Source organism: Canis lupus, chromosome 3, assembly GCF_011100685.1.
Source record: "Canis lupus familiaris isolate Mischka breed German Shepherd chromosome 3, alternate assembly UU_Cfam_GSD_1.0, whole genome shotgun sequence".
NCBI lineage: Eukaryota > Metazoa > Chordata > Mammalia > Carnivora > Canidae > Canis > Canis lupus.
In genome coordinates, this window is record NC_049224.1 from 61,459,961 (window position 1) to 61,481,377 (window position 21,417).

Here is a 21,417-nt window from a genome sequence, read left to right on the forward strand (position 1 = left end):
AGTGCTGTGTTTCTCATTCTGGTTTCCCTGGACCAAAACCGCATCTCAACTATCACCCAGAGCCTGCTGGGAGTGATCAAGATATAGACAGACAACAGGACTCCCCTCGAGTGAAGCTCTCCCCCAAAGGGCCTCAGCATGGCCTCTGGTTCCACATGCTCCCATCTGCAGAGCATCAGAGGCAAGCAGGCCTCTATGAGCTTACTTGTCTGTGCAGGGAGCATAGCCACGCTCCCCCCACAAGACACTCACCAGCCTGGCCACCAGCTCGTTCAGCTGCAGGCCATACTTGGCTACCACGGGCCGCAGTACTTCTGTGACAGGCTTGGTCGGCTTGGCCTTCAGTCCCACTGACCGGTTAATTGGAACCAGATCCAGCCTGGTTGGAGGGGGAGAGACATGACATATTTGCTGCAAATATAAACTTAGCTATTCCTCCCTGTGGGCACAACCATACAGTACCACGGGCCACCCTTGGCACCGTGGGGTCAGCAGGTCAGTGCCAGGCTGTGGCTGTGGAACAGCTTCAGCATCAGAAGGAAGCCACAGGGGGCTTTGCTAAGGTTCCTGGTGGGCCATCACATGCAGCAGATGGGCCGCTCCTGGCAGATGGCCAGCACTCTGTCATCCCGCCTGTGCATCCCAGAGTGCGGCCCTATGGTTGGCCACGACACAGGACAGTTAGTGATCCCTTGGCCCCATGGGTTTCTGGGGCCTCCCTGTGGCCGCTGCCACCCCCCAGCTCATGAAGGGGGCACCAGCTTTCCCTTCCCCGCCCAGGCTGCAGGGCTCACGGGGACATCCCCAGACACCTCACGACACAGCCGTGGCAGTTTTCATACCGAAACAAAGTCCGCTTTTCTAGCCGCAGGTCCCGAGACTCCAAGATGCTACTGTCTTGATGCAGCACCAGAGGCTTTGCAACCCATGAAGAAAATAGAGACTGACATCAGAGGGCAGATGAGATCCCTGAAGTGCTCCCCAACCGCTGTGGGATGCACAGCTCCACCAAGCAAAGGAGCAGCTTCAGAAACAGCCACCCAGAGGAGGGCGCGCTGCAGACAAGCTAACATTAGTGTGCCGAGAGCCCCTTGCATGGGCTCTTGGGCTATTGGGCTCTCAGGGTCGGCCTCCAGCAGCAGAGCACAGTCAGCCTGAGGGCCTGCTCCAGGCAACAGACTCAGGTGACTGGGCAGGTTTAGTTCACAAGACAAACAGACCTGCCATCCCACCACCCCAGCCCAGGTGCAGGATCCCCTATGGGAAGGGCAGCCCCGTACCTTGTCCCCGCCCACCAGGAAGAGGTCTACGGCAGCCCCGTTGATGCCATGTCGCTCGCAGAGCCCAGCCAGGACCTCCTTGATGGATAAGCCTGCCTTGACGACCACCATGCAGGACGTCCCATCGGGGAGCTGGATGCAGCAGTGCTTGGCGGCCTTGTCCCGCTCTGGCATCAAGGTCCTACAGGCATCCGACTGGGAAGCCGGGAGACCAGTGTTATGGGCAGGTGTGCAGGGCTGCCCCAAGAAGGGTTCTCACTAGCCTGCATGTGCTCAGGGAGATCATACAGTGTGTCTCCCTGTCCTACACGCAGCTCTGTAAATGCAGAAAGGCTGCTGTGTACAAAAAGCCAACAAAGTTGCTGGGGCTTCTACAGAAACACAGGAGAGAAGAGAGCAGGTCTCTCTGTATCTCCGGTCTTTTCCTCTACTCTCTCATCAAACCATTTACCAGGGTCGTATTTCATGAGCTTTTCCGTAAGAATAGGAGGGGCCCTTCCCATGTTGTTTTCAGGGGTCTTGTCTTAGCTTCCCTGAGCTAGAAGCAGAGGGAGTCATTCTGTGGAACCCACTCTCCTGCCTCTCCCCTGCAGCACTGGGGGCTCACCAGGCAGGCTGGCTCCCCCTTGGAGGGCCTGAGGCCCAACCCAGTCTGGGAGGCCCTTCCGCTGCTTGTCCTCATCTTCCTGGCTCTTCCCACCAGAACTTCCAGGACTAGAGGTCTCTCTGAGAGGCCTGGATTGTGGACAGCAAGTCAGCCTGAGGGACACAGGCTGGGAGAGGGAGCGGGGAGCTCAGACAAAGGCCAGGAGGCAGGAACATCACCTGAGGGGTAAAGACCCCTGGCAGGGCAGCAGCCATTGGGTCAAGAGAAAGCTGTGAGGGGTGGGGTTTTGTTGTTTTCGACCATTCTGAACTTAACTCAGTGCTCAGGATGGCGAGTGTAGGGAGGGCAGGGCAGCGATCCTCCTTAGCTGCTGGCAGAGGGTCCGCCCTGACAGCACCAGGGACAGGCTGAGGCCTCAGGTGCCCTTTCTGCCCAGAGGATGCACAACAACTCTGTCTGGGTGAGGACACGGCCCAAGTTCACCTGCCCCTGTCCCAAGGCCTCTCGGCTGCCAAGTACTCAGCAGTGAGATGCACCTGCAGGACGGGGGAAGGTGGATAGGGAGACAGGTAGGCAGTGGCTCCGGAGCACCTGTGATCAGATCATCCACATTATTCACGGACTACAGCAGAGCACAGGAAACTGCTATTTAGCGCTTTGTCCCAGCACCAGGACCCCAGCCCAGACATGGGGGCTCCTGGGCAGGTAGGGTACCAACCAAGGGGCCAGCCAGGGCTCCATGTGTGCAGCACCCCTCAGGGTCTCTCCAGGACATCTCCCGTGGTCTCTGATTTACAACAGCAGCCACTGGCTGCAGACAGGGCCCCACATGTCCTCATGTGCAGCTTGCCCTGGATGGTGCTTCCCTGTCACCATCTCCTCCTGACAGTCTAGAATTCTCTGCCACCCCAATAGCATTCCAGAAAACACAGTTTGTAGGTGGTAGGCTGATTATAAGATGGCCCCAACTATTCCCTTTCCATGGACAACACAGATGCAGGAATAAAGGGTCTTTGTTTTAAGCCAGAGTTTTGGGGTGGTTGGGCCAGCAGCAACAGCGAACTGACACATAGTTAAACCCCTCCAGCTTTTAACTGTTACACAGCATAACTGAAGAAGGGATAATATGCTACATTGTCACTGGACAATGACAAGTGACTAGGATGTTGTTCAAGGAGGGTTTCCAAACCCTATCAGACTGACAGCTGACAGCCCGCAGGGCCCCCAGCGCCGCCCCCTCCCACCCCCAACTAGAGATTGGGGCCTTGTGGGCAGGACGTGAGGGGAGGTGGAGCCCCTGCCTCGGACAGGCCCCTGCCAGCAGAAACACAAACACAGGAAGGTTTGCCTTAATGGGCTATTCCAACTGTGACACAAACACAAAGCACCTGGCTTCAGAGCCTTCTGTTTGCTCTTAGCAGGAGTTCAAAACATGGCAACTGAATGAGAGCAATAAAACATCCACAGTAAATTCAGAAATATCTTCAGCACTCAAGGAGCAGCCCTCCCCCATCTGCCAAACGGGTCCCTATGCGGCCAAGAGTGCTGGGCTGGCAGGCGCCCCGGCCGGAGCCCTGCTCCCCACGTCCAACACACACTTTCATTGAGCTTTGTAAGTGTGGGCTCTGCGTGACTCAACACTGAGGGGGGTTTCATCAGTCTGCTGTGGCCTTTGGGGAGGCGGAGGCGGTGACTTACCAGGTCCAGACTCCCCGCAGAGGACACGGAGCCCTGCGACTCGCGGCGGCCCAGGCCTCCATTGGCATGCAGGGGCTCTTGATGGGGAAACACAGTGACTCAGAAAACCAAACAGCACCGTCTCTGCTTTTCCGCACTTTCTACCGAAACCTCACTTACTATCACATCTCCCAACCCCACCCTTCAGGCTGAGCAAAGGGTGCTGAGCCATGGCTGGCAACTGCAGGCCAGGGTGTGAGGAGACAGCAGCCCCAGGTCCCCCCAACCTTCTGAACCACTGGCCCACCTTCCAAAGCAGATTCCCAGTTGACCAGGTCAGAATTCCTGGGGAATGCCCTGGAATCAGGATTTAAAGCCCATTCCAGATGTTTCTCTAATGATCTGCCAGGGACAGGGAGCCCCAGCTCCTGGGGTCCTGCTCTGGTAGACAGGCTATTCAAGGCAACTGTTCCTGTCTCCCCAGTACTCAGGGGTCCCTGAACCCCATGGTGCTCTCTCATTGACTGAATTCTGCAAATCTGTCTGCCTCTCCTTTTGAAAGAACACTTCTTTGTTAACCACCCATGGCACGACCCAGGAGCACTGCCATCTGTAAAATGGGCACAGGAAGACAGTGCACCCACTGCTCTAGGAGGAGATAAAATGTATGCTCTACAGACGGCTTGGCACAGCACAGGCCCCATCCTGGGAGCTGTCACCACCTCTCTCCCTGAGATGCTCCCTACCTGTGCTCTCTCCATAAATGCCCCATTCAAACTTGGGGACCCAGGCCTGGAGCCTGAGGGTTATTTCCTGGAAAATAATTCCTTTCTTGAGAATCCCTTGAGAAGAAAATCCTTCCAAAGCCTTTCCACATTATGCTCTTTCATGCGTGGTATCACTGCTATCCTTCTCTGCCTTACCCAGAAGGTGCTTTCATTCCCTCTCACCCGCTCCCCAGGACGAGCCTGTCCCTCTCACACTATGTTCTGAGCTTTGCACAAGAAGAAACCAAGGGAGAAAATATCTAGAACAGGTGACCTTTAACATTTACAATAAAAAGTGACAAAGGGGGATCCCTGGGTGACGCAGCGGTTTGGCGCCTGCCTTTGGCCCAGGGCGCTATCCTGGAGACCCAGGATTGAATCCCACATCGGGCACTGGTGCATGGAGCCTGCTTCTCCCTCTGCCTGTGTCTGTCTGTCTCTCTCTCTATCATAAATAAATTAAAAAATAATAATAAAAAAAATTAAAAAAAAAAGTAACAAAGGCCCATGTAGCCCTATGCACACCTAGGAAAGTGCCTAGGAAGGAAACTGAGAGGCTGTCTAGGTGCACAGGTGGCAGCACACTTATATTTTAATTCCCTTCCCAGATTCCTACCAAGAGGCCTGGAGAGGACCGGACATGAAACCACCCTTGCAGGGTCCCCTAGCCCAGGGCAAGTGGGCTGGAACACACCCTCACCCTCTTTTTCAAAAGGCACTGAAGCTGGTGGGCCCACCCTCGAGGGACCACACCCCGGACACAGTGCTGCACTCTGCACACCCCAGACGTGCTCTCCCAGCCCAGCCTCTGAGCCTGGCCCCGCCACCCCGCCTGTGCCTGAGCCACTCCATCCACGAACCGTTTGTGTGGTCACCATGCTCCTTCTTCTTCTGGGACCGCCCAGTGCTCCTGGTCCTTGACCAAGAGAAGAAGGCTCCTTTCCGCTTCTTCTCACTATCCTCATCCCCCAGCTCTTCGTTCAGGGATCTTCCTGATTTCGATTTTCCACTCAGCTGCTGTCCAATGGAGACATTAACAGAACATTATTTCAACGTTACATGAAGCATGAAAGGAAGCTGAGGAGAGCTGTAAAGCTGTCTGTGGGATGGCACAGACCCTCCAGCAGCCACAGGGCAGCTCTGCCACCATCCGCCCCCCAGCTGAAGGCAGAGGGTACATCCCAGGAGGGCTACATGGGTAGGGCTCCCATGGAGGGCTGTGTCCTAGCGGCATCTGCTCCACACAGCAGCTCCCCTCTGCTGAGAGGATGTGGCTGGAGCTCAGGTACCTTTTTTGGCGTGGACACGCTGGAGTGCTCTGAGCTGACGCTGTGCTTGGAGGCCGGGCTGCTGGGTACCTGCTGTGCGTCAGGGAGGGAGCGGCCTTCCACTTCGGCCAGGATGCACTCCTGGTACAGCTGGGACTTGAGAAAGCGAGTGTAGCTATCAAACTTCATCAGGTTGAAGATCTACAGAGCACATGCGACAGGGGTTAACTTCTGAAGCAACAAGCTAACATGCAATCCTGGAGAAGCTTTTGTTAAAAAAGAATGAAACCCACAGTGACTGGAGACTTGAAGGAAAGGAGAACCGCCTTGAAAATACTTTCCTCCATTTTTTCCCCCACATTATTCATATGATTTAGCAACAGAAGTCATCTCTGATAGGGTCAGCAGGATATATGCTCTAAAAAGCAGTAGGCCCCATGTGCCCTTTTAATCACAGTAATGTCCTAGGACTGAAAAAACTCCATACCTATGTGCACATCACAGCCATGCATTCGTGACATCACACACAGCCTAGGCAGGAGTGACCACAGAGAGGGAGCCAAAGGCGGGCCTGCGGGGCTTAGGGAGTGTCACTTCACTGCCGGAATGAAGCCTGCTCCCAGAGAGCCCTCCAGCTACACCCACACCCATGGGCACCTCCCTTCTCCATCGGGCAACAAGGAGCGAGCCCTGGCGAGGAGTCCCTGTGGGAAACTGAGGCATATCACCTGCAGCTGCTGCTCCTTGAACATGTCGGGGTGAGGAGCACTGAGAATGTCATCTGCCAGCTGGGCCTGGCTGTCAATGTTGACGGGGGTGGTGGCTTTGCTGCACAGGAACTTGCTAAAGATCTCGCGGGCCCTATAGGAAAGCTGAAGGACACATGCGTGAGTGGGACATGTGGGACACAGGCTCCCCTGCCGTGCATGTGTGCTGCTGGTGTCACTCCCAGATCCCAAATGCTGGACACAGGTCCAAGCACTAGAGATGCATTTTCTTGAGACCCAATAAATATTTCTTGCTTGAATAAATAAATAAAAGTCCAAGCCAGTATGAAACTTTTCACCGAATAGGCTCCTCCCTGAATTTTTTCAGTGGGCTATGTAACTGTTCAGGTGCTGCAGCCATGGGACACCGAAGCACGCCATCCCGTGTGTGGAGTTTTCTGCGCACACTCTGGGTGATGGGAGACCTCGGTCCATGTAGTACCAAGGGTACAAGCAGATAAGAGGCCTGTTCTGTGGCAGGAAGGAGGGCCATGGGTGGCCTCAAGTGACTACACCATGGAAAGGACTGGCACCAGCAAGGGCTAACCTGATGGCATGTGTGGCACATGCAGGGAAGCTGTATAAATGGATGTTCTCAGGGTGCCCCTCTGTCTGGGCATTTAAGCTCCCCTTCCAACACACTGAGTGGCAGCACATCTGCTGGTAACAGTCTACAGCAAGGGGACTTACACGTGCCATGTTCACACAAAACTAAGTATTGCATATGTTAAGAAACTTACTCTGAAAAAGAAGTGTTTCAAAACCACATGAGAACGTTTCTACATCGACCTCAACTGCACTAGACACCAGCCCACAGGGCAGCCCGGGTGGCTCAGCGGTTTAGTGCTGCCTTTAGTCCAGGGCTTGATCCTGGAGACCCGGGATCGAGTCCCACGTCGGGCTCCCTGCATGGAGCCTGCTTCTCCCTCTGCCTGTATCTCTGCCTGCCTCTCTCTCTGCCTCTCTCTCGTCTCTCATGAATAAATAAATAAAATCTTAAAAAAAAAAAAAAAAAAAAAGAAAGACACCAGCCCACAGTGAGACCATCTCATTCTCCAGGCATGAACAAACTTACCTCTTTTTTATCGTGTGCAGGAACATGATTAAAATATTCACAGGCCTGCCAGAATAAAATGTTTTCTTCACTGAATTCCTTTCTTAGGAAATCCTAGGAAAAACACCATCGATAAGCCCTCACACACAGGTAGTCCCCACGGCACCTGCCTTCCTCCCAAGCTCTACTTCATTCCCACGCCTTCCTGTGCTCACCTTCACAGACACCAGAGGCTTCTAAACCCCTTTCCCTAACTTACCCAAGGCCCTAAATGACAGACAAGCTGCGGGCACTTAAGGACCACCAGGGCGCTCACAGCTGTTTCCTCAGGGCAGAGCACCCTTTCCCCCGGGGCCAGCCTTGCCACATGCAGCTGACCTCCAAGCATTTACAAGAAACTTCCGCGGCCCTCACTGCAGGGAGATCCTCGACCCTGAGCCCAGGCCAGGCTGGGCAGAGGCCCCCCCTCAACCTCTTGGCCTCGAGTGTGCCGAGCACGTGGGCAGGAGGAGACCCCTGCGGTAGGGCAGCCTCTGTCCTTGGGGCCTGGGGCCCCTGGGCCCCGCCACAGCCCCCCTACTCACAGAGAAGTATCGAACACCGAGAGGGTCCTGCAGAAGGCGCTCGAATGACACAGCCCAGCTGGCGGCCCTCCTCTCACGCAGGCGCCTGCAGCTCTGCACGCTGGGGAGGCTGGCATTGCTGCTCAGGCTGTGGTTGCTCACGCAGTCCTTCAGGTCAGTGCCGGTCAGCTCTGTGGGACCAGCATACACCTCACCTGCACGTGTATCCCCCAAGCCTGCCCCGCAGGGCCCGGCCCAGCCTTCTGAGAGGTAACAGGGGGCTGTCCCCAAGGCACTTTCTCTAATACACACATTCAATCAATGATCTGCACCAAGTGCAGACAGCACACCCAGCGTTATTCTGGGGGCAGGGAATGGAGCGTGGAACAGGACTCACGCCAGTCCTCACGCAGCCGCGTGCACATCCACGGAGCAGGGACAGCAACAACTGCAACCACGCACACGTCAATGGCTGAGCGAGCACCGCAGACACAACGGGGCTCCCAGTGATTCCACCTGCAAGGCTCGGGAGGTGCCAGGTCACCATGGGGGGAGCAGAGGGAAGTGGGCACAGACAGGGTGTCTGGGACCTAGGACGCGGCTCTGTGTCTGGAGGGAACGTCTGCCATGTGAAAGCACACTCACACGTGTGCCCTGTTCTGCATGGGCAGAACACTCAAACGTCCTATTTAACCACACGTGTTGTTGTGACAACTGATTGGAGGCCACCCCGGCATGGAAAAGACCACATGTGCCGCAGGAGGCTGGCTCCCCAGAGGCTATGAAATAACCCCAAATAGTTTGAGTTCACTCATCTCTTAGGCAAGTTCCCGAATAATCCGCTCCTTCACAAAGGGAAGGGGAGGGACTCGGGGAGCTCCATGTCACTGTCTCCCACCTCGTGTGAGGAGCATGCTGGGCCTCTCAGTACCCCCAAGGGCAGGCCTGGTTGGTAAGACTCAAGGAAAGACACAGGTGGTCCAGAAGCTGGACCAGACACATAATCTGCCATGGATGCATCCCCTTCTTTACAAACAGCACGTCCCAATGTCCTACACGGGGCCGTTTCCTCCCCAGGTCCTAACACCAAGGAGATTGAAGGCCGAGCCACAGCTTGCTGACCAGAGGACATGGGACAGGAGCATCCCTAACCTGCATGGGTGCAAGGCTTGGAGGAGCAAAGCTGACTAATGAAATAGGGTCCATGTGCTCCATCCTGTGTTCTTTCAATGGGGCTGGTGGTGGGAAGGAGCCCAAGGGAGGAATTGGTTGTAGCTCTAGGCCAACCACTGTAAATGCACCTTCTCAGTGACCCGGGGCCAACAGTGGGGGAAGTGGGGACCAGGGAGGCAGACCAGGGGAAGTAGGGACCAGGGGACCAGGGAGGCAGGGGAAGTGGGGACCAGTACCCTTTAGGCTGATGCCTGCCCACAGCAGTGCTGAGAGCACAGTGGGCAGAGGCCAGGCCTGAGGCTACCACGCCCACAAGCAGGAGCCCAGAGGGCCTCGAGGAGGCCACGGTACAGCCCCTCGAAAACAGGGAACAGAGGACCAAGAAAGCAGAGCCAGGAATTGGGTCAAATTGGACCCACGCTGTAACTAGAGGCCACTTGGACAGGAGTCATTCAAAGCTCAAAAAGCATTTAGATTGGAAAAGAAAAGAAAAATAGAAAGTCAAAGAGTAATCTAATAACTTAAGCTGCTATAGAAAAAAAATTAAGATCCAGAAGATTAAACAAGATGAGAGAAGAATAATTTTAATTCTTCTCTGTGGCTCATTAGACTCCACCACACGGTATATGTTATTTTTGAGAAACTCTGGTGGTGGAATCTACCACCACTACTCATGGAGGAATGCAGGGCAGGCCCTGGCTCAAGACACCAAGTTGCCACACGGTACGGACGCACCGCTGCTAAACATTTAGCACAGCACAGCCAGCAGCGAGGGGTCCGAGCAAGGCCCCCCGAGAACTTAGCAACTCTGCCATCACGCAGCTGGACCACCTGGAATCGCCTTGCCAAGCAATCCCCACGTGGAGAGCTCCCCGGGCAAAAGCTGTCATTTCACGCTCACACGATGCAGGCTCACACAAAGACCCGCTCTCTCTGATTTGTGTCCAGTAACCGCAGCAATGAGGGGTAAAACCCCACAGATGTTAATTCTCCCTGAATTAACATGTAATCCCAACAGATTTCCCAATAGATGTTTTATTAGAACCAGACGAGCTGAAATGTAAAAGTTCACGTGGAAAACTAAACGTGAAATGCTGGGAAAACAAAGCAAACCAGAGCCAGGAGGTGGGGCCGGCCCCACCTGGCGCCACAGCACATGGGCTCACCGCAGCTTCGTCCCCAGGACAAAAGGTGACAACTATGCAAGGCCAGCTGGAAAACCACCAGAGAAATGATCAAGTTGGGTCCCTTCTGGCTGAAATCAATCTCACCTGGACCAAAGGTTTAAATGTAAGAAAATCAAATCAGAGAAACTCTGGAAGAGAAGACACAAGCTCAGAGCCCTGAGAGACAAGACAGATAAACAGCCGACACCAAAGTGTGTGTGTGTGTGTGTGTGTGTGTGTGTGCGCGCGCGCAAGAAGAGCCAGCAAAGTGGTGGGGGGGGGGGGAAGGGGGGGGTCAAAGGTACAGGCTTCCAGTTACAAGAGAAACAAGTCCTGGCATGAGGGGAGCCAGCTTACAACACTGTGCTGCATACGTGACGGGGCCGAAGAGAATAGATCTTAAAAATTCCCATCATAAGAAAAAACTCATGGAACTGCATGTGGTGATGGTTTTCACAACGTATACAAACACCAACTCATTGTGCTGTGTACCTGCAGCCCATGTAACATGTCAACTGTACCTTGAAAAATAAAGATGAAAGTTAAAAAACACCAAAAGCTAGGTCAAAAGGCAAAGTGTGGAGAAATACAATCCATTACACAGATGAAGGACTAATTTTTTTTATATTTGAGAGTGCCTGCATATCAAAATGAAAATGATCCAGAAACCAAAGAAAACTGGAGAACAGTGTGGCTGGTCACTAAGTGAGCTTAAGATGGCTCCTAACCATGGGTTCAGTTTCACCTACAATGAGCTAAAGGTGAATTTGAAGAACGAGCCACTTTATACGTACCTAAGGGGGTAACATCACAATCAGCAGGGTCTGAGGTACTTTCCTGCTCTATTTTATGGTTGATAAAGGAGGTGATGCTCACAAAATAATTTTCAAAATACCCTGTTAAGAATGAGCACCAAAACATTCTTCCTCGGACTTTTTTCCCTTGAGGCAATAAAGGCTAAACTGAGAACTGAGGGTGATCAGAAGGTAATGGGACTCAGAGGAACTGAAAAAGCCTTAGGTGAGAGGCCAGATATGCAAAGACCCTGGGGCAGCAGAAGCATAGTTCACGGCTGGTATGTCTGGCTTTAGGGGGAAATGGCGGGCCAAGGAGCATAGACTGTGTCCTGGGGGCAGTGAAGAACAAGGGAAGGTAGAGAAGACACCTCTCCTTCACAGGTCCATGGGCCCAGGTGTGTGCAGGGCGGCCCTGAGCTCTGCCCAAGGGAGCGTGCAGGTGGAAGGGGCTATGAGGGCAAGGGAGCAAACAGGAAGACTGGCCACAAACTGCAGACAGAGCAGCTGAACCCCATCAAGGGTGGTGGTGCTTTTGTTTCTCAAATAAAAGGAGTTTGGATTCCAACAACGCAGCCCACAGAGTGATTCTGAGCACCTGCCCTCCCAGGACACACAGGACAGCAGCGAGGAAGGGCGCCTGGCACCCTGCCCCAGGCCGAGCAGATGCTGTGGGCTGCAGCCTAAGCATGTAAGTGGGTGAGGGAAGACACTGTTGAGAACTTGGAAGTGAAAGGTGACCCATATGTTGACTATAATCATTTTTTTTGAGACCTGGCAAATATTAATTTTTTTTTTTAAAGACTGACAGATCAACCACTGGCCCTTTAAAAGTCCAGTGGAGAAAGAAACTAAAATTAAGGAAGGAAACTGCTAGGGGCACCTGAGGGTTCAGTGGTCGAGCATCTGTCTTTGGCTCAAGTCATGATCCTGGGGTCCTGGGATCGAGCCCTGCATTGGCCTCCCCGTGGGGAGCCCGCTTCTCCTTTTGCCTATGTCTCTGCCTGTTTATCATGAATAAATAAATGAAGTCTTTTTAAAAAATGAAGGAAACTGCTGAAGTGTCTCCCATTCCATGCATTGTGCCCTACCACGCAGCTGCGCCATGACCCCGGCACACCTCGGGGAGGCCAGGGTGGTCTGCCCAGCAGGAGGCAGGCCGAGATGCACAGTGGACTGAGCACACACTGGCGCAGATGAAGGGCAAGGTCCCCGTGGCTGCAAACCCACTCTCCCTGAAGGCACGCAGGCCCCGGGTGCCGGCGCTCAGGGCCTCATGGGCCCCCCCAGAGTTGGGGACAGTCATCTTGCCCCCAGGCTCCCCACGCTGCGGGAGGAAAGGCTGAGGCTCCTTCCCACGGTCTCCTTTTGTTCCCTTCTGTTTTGTTTCTCATTGAAACCACGTGGATGGCCGCTGGGCCAGCGGAGCTCAGGGAGGGAACACGGACACGAGGACCCCGAAGGAGCCGCTCCCGGACCCCACGGGGGGAGGCCACACACTGTCTGAGGCCGTGGACTCGGCCATTTCCCTCCAGACAGCCGGATCTCGGGGAACACGCACATTCTTCAAAGTGGGGAAATCGGAGACAATTGCTGGCTGTATGAAGCACATCAAGCCATAAGGTCTCCTAGCAACTCTGGATGAAGGCTCGCTCCCGAGGGGCATTGCAAAGGCACGTGGTACGCACGCAGCGCGCGTGCTGCTCAGGTGGGTTTCAAATCCCGGCGCCTTCCACACATCCTCGCCCTCGATACCCACCATCCGAGTCTGAATTTCCTAACTCCACCTTCCAACTCACTCTGGAGTTCTTCTCCAACATGGAAAACAGCACATTTGCGAAAGGACTGATCTTGAGCGCCAGGGCTCCGACCTCAGCTCCAGGGCCAGTCAGGAGACCGGGAGGGCCTGTGCACTCAGCTCCCCGCCGGAGCCGCTCTCCCACTCTGACAAAGGAGGGAACAGATCTGCGGAGGCCTCGCACACGTCCCGTGTCAGCATCATGCTAGAGAATGTTCCCTGCGTCTTGACTGCTTTTGTTTTTTGTTTTCTCTTTCAATTGACCATTTTGAGTCAAAGAAATGCTTTCCTGGCGAGAAAAACTTCCAAGTCAGTTTCAGACTTGCTGAAAACTAGAAAAGCCACCACCTTTATACTGGCTGCATAAACATGCAGGTTGCGTGTTATAAATAATGTCAATACACCTTAAGAGGACAGTTTTAGAGCGAATTCTGCAACACAAAGCTTTAGCCCATTATCTCACCAGAACATCCCATGGGAACCATAATCTCACACACTTTCAGTATGTAAATCACACCTCAAGGTCAAAGTCCTGGGCTTCCTGCCCCGGCTGGGACTGAGCGCCCTCCACAAACATACCTGCCGCCTGCTCAAGTCAGCCAGACCCCGACAAGCATGACAAGGCGCATAGACCACAAGGGACTTTACCTGGGTAGAGCTGATAAGAGCCACTGTGATGCCACTTAACCAAATACTTCCAACCATTCACCGAAAACCACCCCTCTGAATCCATACCAGGGTCAGCCGGCACAGCCCCCAGGGCCCCGGGCAAAGGCTCGGGCCACACACAGAGACATTGTTCCCAGCTCACGCTCCCCAAGGAGGCCGGTTAGCACACTCCCCAGCGACCCCAGTCCGCAGCCACAGCCGGCGACAAAGGCAATTCTCCCCCTTCAGGCTCCTGCAGAGGAAACCAATAGTGTACTCAACACAAAGCATCATAGGAGCCGCATGCATAATTCACAGCAAGACCTTTAGCCCGCTGAGGCTCGGGGAACTTGAATTATTTAGGCAGGCAGAGCTGGGCTGCAGGAGCTGCTGGCTCACTGGAGGCCTGAGTGCCCGAGGGAAACCATCAGCAGAGGCTTACCACCGGCTGCTCACCTGGCGGTGCACTTTCTGAGACCAGCGGTGGGGAAGGAAACAGGAAATAGCTTTTCATGATAATTCTGAGGCTTTTAAACATGTATTTTCCGACGGATCTTAATAGTGTTTTTAAACCCCATAAACACAAAGGCCTGTCTTTTAAAAGTGAGAACAAAGAGTTCACCAAAAACTTCAGGCTATCAGGAACAAGTATTTAGTTGGGTCAGAAAGCACCACATTGTTTGGTTCCCCTGAAGCTTTATTTACAAAACCTGCAGAGGGCAGGGTGAGGCTGGGGCTGATGTTGCTTCCCCCTCCTGCCCCGCCCCAAATTATGCTGGTGCACTGTCCCACAGGCTTCTCCAGTGCCAGTGACCACTCTGCTCCAAGGGGGCAGAGAGAGGAAGCCTGGCATAAGCTGGTCCTGCCTTCCCGTCAACAGTCGCCTGTGAGGCAGCAGAGTGTGGGAGACGGCTCTGCTCAGCTCTGCTCCTGTCTGGCCCCCGTGACTCTGGGCCCCGGGCTTTCATGCACAGGAGGCCAGAGCAAGTGAAGATGCTAGCATCACCGAAGCCACAGCTGGTGCAGTGGGCTCCGGAAGGCAGAGCCCTCGGTGCCAATGAGTCAGATGGGGGATGCCTAGGCTGCTGAACCCCCAGGTGTGTGCAAACCTCTTCACCTGCACTCAAGCTGCCCCCTTCTGTGGGCTCCTTGTGCTATCATCTGGGGGGCACCTTTTTATTTTCATACCCTTTCAAACTTGCAGAAAGTTTACAAGAATAGTAAAAGGAACTCCCATACATCCTCTACCCAGATTCACCAGACATCTACCAACATGCTGCCCTATTTGCTAGATCATCCTATCTCTCCCCCTCTTTCCCATCCTCTTTCTTGACACAGACACAGACAGACACACAGACACACACACATTCCGAACTGTTGGACATTTAGTTGGAGATGGCACCTCTCTTGGCCCCAGATACTTCAGGGTGCATTTCCGAAGAACGAGGACATTCTCTCCCACAACCACATACAATTACCAAACTTGGGAAAAGCAGCACAGTCCAATGGCATCAAGGATGTCCTTCTTAGCTACCTCCCCAGCACGGACCAGGATGGAACGCAGGATCACAGAGCTGTTGTGTCTGTTTACAAACTCCTGGCCTTCGTGTTCCCAGACTTCCACCCAGGCCAGTTATCTTGTAGACTGCCCCTCAATTTGGTGGGAATCCTCAGGAAGTGACATGTCCTTCTGGGCACATCTCCTGAGGAAGCACATAACATCGGTTTATTACAGTCCTGGTAATGTCTAGGTAGGGCACCAGCTTTCCCCTCCAGGGGGCTGCTGCCTCCTTTGTGGGATGACAGATGCATCTGGTTCCCATCTAGCAAGCGGCCACCACCCCTCATTCACTTCTAGTCGGTATTCCACCATGAGAAAGAGCTTTCCTTTCTTCCCAATTTTTACAAGTTCATTTATCTATATGAGGAGGTGCTCAGTGGAATTTTATTTTATTCAGTGGCTAAGCCACTGAATAAAATAAAAGCCATAAATATCTGGGTTTTTTTTCTTTCTTCTTTTCTGTATGCTCTGCCTCCCTTTGGGCTGGCCCTGGTGTCCTTCAGGGGAGCCCGTATCACACTCTTGAGTGTCTCCTGATTTTCCAATGTGCTTTCCACACTCCAGCCCAGCAAGTGACGCTTGGCTCCAAGGATAGCTGGTTCCTTTTACTGAAGAGTGGTATTTAGGTACTAAGATCTGCACATGAGGGCTGCTTGCTGCTACTGGCAGGTTTCCCTGCTCCCAGGACTTTCTGGCAGACAGAGCTAGGAAATAGATACACAGGCACACAGACATCCATGCATCTCCACATTTACCTGTATGTCCACTATGACCATGAGTTCATACTGACACCTGTGACCCAACCCCAAGTGCATTCTCCTTTCCTATATTTTAACTCCCTTTCAACCATGGGGAACTGGGCTCCCACTGTCCTGGACTGTATTTACTCATTTGCTCAACCAGAATACACCCGGACTCTCTACAAGATAATTTAAGAACTCACTCATATCACTGCAAAAACCAAACCCACTAACTAGGGTCAATCTTGTTTGTAGTCCTTTTTTTAGATAAGATATAGAGAGTCAATTGCACAGTCATAGGTGCTTGACTGAATTAAAACTCAGTGAGTTTTAAAATCATGTCACCTACCTTTTAAAACCTGAGTTTGCTCACCAAGTGCACTTGTTCACTCTTCAAGCCAAGCAGGCCTTGAGAATGCCTGCCACCGGGTCACTATAATGGTGAATGAAATTCAGCTGCAGGGGGGAATCCAGGTGGAGACTCGGGGCCCCAGGAAGGTTCTTCAGTCTCCAGGTGGCCTGATGTGGTAACTGCATGGGTCCAAAACCTGCCTTGATTTTTTCATTAGGGCAGAAGCTAACATTTGCAGGGCTTGGGGCTAGAGTATTAATAAAGGACTTCATACTATGTACCTAAATATTGAAAAAGCACCAGGGGAGCTATCATACTCTTGAATAAGCTATATTCTTTTAGCCTACCTTCAAACAACCTGGAAGACCAGATCTGAATTTAGAATCTGGAACTTGCGGGCAGCCCGGGTGGCTCAGGGGTTTAGTGCCACCTTCATCCCAGGGCCTGATCCTGGAGACCCGGAATCAAGTCCCACATCAGGCTTCCTGCATGGAGCCTGCTTCTCTCTCTGCCTCTCTCTCTCTCTCTGTCTCTCATGAGTAAATAAATAAAATCTTAAAAAAAAAAAAAAAAAAGAATCTGGAACTTGCCTGAGTTCTGCACTGAGATATAGCAGTATGGGGGTGGAGGGCCTGCCTCCTCCCCCCGCCCCCCTGTCTTCTCTTCCCACCCCAGCTCAACCCCTCCAGCCATGCATCCTAGTCAGTCCCATCATCCCCACCATAGCAGTCACCCTTTGGACCTAGGAGTGTTCACTTCATTCCTCAGTTACCAACAAATTTAAAGCAGCAAGGCCGTTTTTCTGGAAGAAATCAGACATGGAATCTTTTTGAATGGGCCAGTTTGCCTGGGGAAGGAAGAGGGGACAGACCAGATCAGGTGGGACAGAACCCAGGCTGGCAGCATTCTGTTCCACCCTGGGCAGCCAGCCCAGCTCCTCTCTAGCCATTAACTGTGGAGCCCTACTGATCATCAGAGCACAATTTTAGAACCCCTACAAGTACTTCCTCAAGACATGTCTAGAAACTATAGCTCTAAGTCAATCACCCAGTTTACAGAGGAAGTTGCTGAGGTCAGAAGACCTCCTGTAGCCCCGGACTGTGGCCAGTGATGGTGCCAAGCCCACGGGCCTGTGCTCCACAGTGAGGCCTCTGGTGCCTCTCCTGTCAGATCACATAGCTCTGGAGAGAAGGCAAAATGCCCCGCAATTCTTATGGAAGCTCGGGGGCACGAAGACATGTGGGCCCAGACAGGAGAAATCTAAATTCCGAGCCTTTCCTGCAGTCAGTACTAGAAGTCTGATTTATCACTGTTCTGGCAGAGCAGAGCAAGACACACTTTCCACGTCTGAAATGACACAAGTCCTTCTGGAGAGTGAAATGCCAAGCAGATGGGGTAAAATGCTGCAAGAGCTCGCGAGGCCACGTGAGTGGGCAGAGCAGTAACCGAAAAGGGTCAGTGTGGGAAGTGTGAGGCGACATTCGGAGATGGGCGCATCTTGTCACTTGTCACACTGAATTTTCAGGATTCTGCTCTCAGAGCCTTCACTACGACCACAAGTGGCTGGCAGAATAAAGGTGGCATCTAACCATAGGGAGCCTGTGTCACCAAAAAGGGACATAGGGTATTTTCAAAGATTAACCCTCATCAAATTCATTTATTACACTGGCTTGAACCTCAAAAATATGCCTTATTCACTTATTAGGTCATTCTTTGTGAAATTAATTTCTTTCACTCCAGTGAATAAAACATGTACTTTATGAAGGTGTTCTTCTTTTATCTTTGTGCCAAAGGCCACACATGAAGGGCAGATCGTCCATCTGCAGCCTGTCCCTGTCCATAGGACACTGCCCAACGCAAGAGCCCAAAGACCCTAGAAGCTGCTCACCCTTCCCACAGCTGCAGTAAGACCACTCACACAGAGTACTCGAGGCACAGCCAGGAGCCCTGGGCCTGTGCTGGCTGATGTGGGACAGGTGGAGACCAGGTGGGAGAACACTTCCCAACAGGCCAGGGGCTGGAGCACTGGCCATCGAGGAAGCAAAAGGATGGAGCATTCACATTCCTGCAGCAGGCACCTCAGAGACAGTGCTTGGGGACCACTCCTGGGAGTGGAAGAAAGGTAGTGGTGAGACGAAGGAGAAGCCCCACTTTCTAAGGCAGGTGTAAACCCTGCAACCATAAGCCGGGGTTTCCTGGGGCAGTTATGGTGTCACATAGTTTTAATGAAGATAGCAAGCATGGTAGATATAAAACTAAACACAATGGAATATCTGCACATCTTCTATGGTTTCCAAAGAAAACTAAAAAGTCATTTGTCTAAAATTGGGTTCCCAAAATCTGGTCACCATGCTGGTCCCATGTTTCCTGAGGGCTGCAGCCCCCTGGTTGCAGAGAAAGCTGGGGCTTACTTGCTCTGCCTCCAGTAGCAGGAACTGCAATGCGCCCAGAGCTGTGGCCAGCAGACTGTCCAGGGTACCAAAGCCTGAGCTGCCCACCTCACAGGCTGGCCTCAGGGAATCTGTCAAGCCTGAATCTTCTACAGAATAAGCAGATGACCAAGGCTACACTATCCAGCGAGCCCATTCTCTAGGTTTTCTTCCTAAAACTGGGGGAAACATTTAAGAAGAATAGGAGGTAAATGGACCACTTCTGGTTCTCATCCATTGGACAAATATTTGTTGAAGGTCTACTCTGCGGCAAGCTCTGTCCTGGGAGCCAGAGTCTCTAGCCCAGCTCCAGTTGGCACAGGTGTGTTGGCTCACATTGTGGGTTCCTAAGTCATGCTGCCTGGTGAATGAGAGCTCCAATCTTCCCAGCTGGGCAAGGGACTCACCCTTCTATAAGACCGTGGTAAAAGTCACAGACTGACATCACAGGGGTACTGCGAGAATGCCCCTCCCTACTGAGTTTTGTAACAAATACTGCCAGGCACATAGGAGGCATACAGTAACATTGGTTGGATAAGTGGGTCATGTATCCCAAATATGAGCTAATGATGTGGTACAGGCTAAAATGCACACAAGCTCAAATTATATGTATCTTGCGGTTTTAATGCACAATTCATGAAACGTTTTTTCTCTTAGAAAATTTAAACATAAATCTAAAATCTCTATTAATCATTACCTAAAATCCCAGCCCTATCTCCCCTCCCCAGAGAAACCCCATCTTATTAATTTGGTGTTGATCCTTCCAGATATTTTTTTAATGCTTTTACCAGCATATATATGTTCCCACAGAAACAATGTGTATTGTTTAGGAAAACTACTAACTATCTTTCTGAATTCCATTAGTTCCAAAAGGCCTGGCCATGTGATTGATGCTTGAGGCTTTCCATTTTGATGCTAGTATCATTTAAGAATAATAGTTATTTGGTTTTCTCCTCTTCAAATTTTTTGAACTTCTTTCTTTTTCTTGCTTTATACTATTGGCCAGAATTCCCAATACAATGTTACATAGTTACTGAGATAGGGAACATCCTTGCCCTAATCCTGGCTCTCATGAGAATGCTTCTAATGTTTAACCATCAAGTATAACTTTTAAAAATCAAGAGTGTGCAATTCTATCAGATACTCCTTTAGCTTCTACTGTGATAATCATATGGTTTTACTCCATCACTCTATTAACACAGCACAGTCTGTTCATATGCCTATGATATTTCACTACCAAATGTAAGCCCCACAAAGTCAGGGACCCTGTTTTTTTTTTTTGCAAATGTATATCCAGTGCCCAAAAACATTTTTAGAAGAAAGCAGGAGAAAGTAGCAGCTCAAAATATACTTGCTAAATGAATAAATGGTTAGTTTCTGCTTTAGTATTTCCTTAATCTTAATTTACACTTACTTTTCTGTTGTGTTTTCCTACCTGATGTTGAAAGCTCAAGCTCCTATATTTTCTAACTGTTCATTTTTATAATATATACATTTAATGCTATAAAATTTTCTCTTTAAACCACTTTGGCTATACCCCATGGTGTTAATATGTAGCACCATAATTGCAAAGCAGTTCTAAATTGTATTGTAATTTCCAGTTTAATTTTCTCCTTGGCCCACAGATTATTTACAAGTATAGTTTTGAATTTTCAAATGTGTGGGTTATTTTTTGTCTTTTTGTGATTGACATCTATTTAATTACAATGCTGTCAGGAGATGTGCTCTGTCTGCTATAAATATTTTTTAAATCTGTAACAATTACATCTTGGCATAGGATATAGTCAACTTTGGTGAATATTTAGGATACCTTTAGGGAAAAGTATATTGGGCACAAAGTTCTATTTATACCTGTTAAATTTTATTTATTTATTTATTTATTTATTTATTTATTTATTTATTTATTTATTTTTACCAGCTTGATCTCTTAGCTTGTGAAAAAGGTATATTACAGTCTCTTCCCAGGAGTACATGCCCACTGGTATTGTGGTCCATCTAAGTCTGCTTCATAAATGAGATGCTCTATTTTTGGTGCACAGAGCCCCTCTACTTGCATTTGTTTTCACTTTGAAGTATTTTGTCTGGAAAAAAAAAAAAGTATTTTGTCTGAGATTCATATTCTCATACCAGTTTTTCTTTCTTAGTATCTGCCTGTGCTATCTTCTTTCATTTAAGTATTTCAATCTGCCAGTGTTGTTTTAAAATTGGACTTTTAACAGTCTAAGTGGAGAGTTTATACCATTTGATGCTTGCTTTCCCATCGATCTTGAAATTGTCTTCAGGCCCCGTCCTAGGCTCTTTCTCTGCCCAGTCCCTCTGGGCAGTAATACTGAATGCAGTGTGCAGTTATACTGAAATGTGATCAGAACCACAACAGTGACACTAACAGCAGCAGCTGGGTTGTCACAGCTCATGATTACATGCCAGGTGCTGCTCTCAGTGCATGGTGTGCATTAACTCACTTACTTCTCATGAGAACTCTGTGCACTAGGTCCTGGGACCACACCATGCAGACAGCAGAGCTGAGGCACACTGCCAGGAGCAGAGGCCTGTGGGGATGTGACCTGACTGCATGTCCTACTGCCTCTCCCGCTCTAGCCCCCACTCAGCCCAAAGATTTGAGACTTGCCTTTCCTGTACCATCTCAAAGTCTTCAAACTTACCAAGGCATTCAAGTCCACTGACAGGCTGATGACTCCTGAACTTTCTGCATTCTATATCTGTTTATGCCATCTACACAGCATCTCCCCCAGGACATTGAGTGAGTACCTTG

The 21,417-nt window shown here is 51.1% G+C and overlaps 1 protein-coding gene across 8 annotated transcripts in view; it reads right to left on the reverse strand.

Moving 5' to 3' along the window:
• RGS12 (regulator of G protein signaling 12) overlaps positions 1 to 21,417 on the reverse strand; it is a 119,710-nt gene that overhangs the window by 13,135 nt on the left and 85,158 nt on the right. For 4 of the 8 annotated variants that reach the window (XM_038533170.1, XM_038533167.1, XM_038533168.1 and 1 more), the window contains exons 5-13: positions 8,005 to 8,174; positions 7,442 to 7,534; positions 6,328 to 6,471; positions 5,621 to 5,800; positions 5,192 to 5,348; positions 3,586 to 3,662; positions 1,281 to 1,475; positions 843 to 916; positions 253 to 379 (exon numbers count right to left, since the gene is read on the reverse strand). In XM_038533170.1, coding sequence (XP_038389098.1) covers positions 253 to 379; positions 843 to 916; positions 1,281 to 1,475; positions 3,586 to 3,662; positions 5,192 to 5,348; positions 5,621 to 5,800; positions 6,328 to 6,471; positions 7,442 to 7,534; positions 8,005 to 8,174 — 1,217 coding nt within the window. The remainder of the gene's footprint in view (positions 1 to 252; positions 380 to 842; positions 917 to 1,280; positions 1,476 to 3,585; positions 3,663 to 5,191; positions 5,349 to 5,620; positions 5,801 to 6,327; positions 6,472 to 7,441; positions 7,535 to 8,004; positions 8,175 to 21,417) is intronic. The other 4 variants (XM_038533171.1, XM_038533169.1, XM_038533173.1 and 1 more) reach the window with 3 other exon arrangements.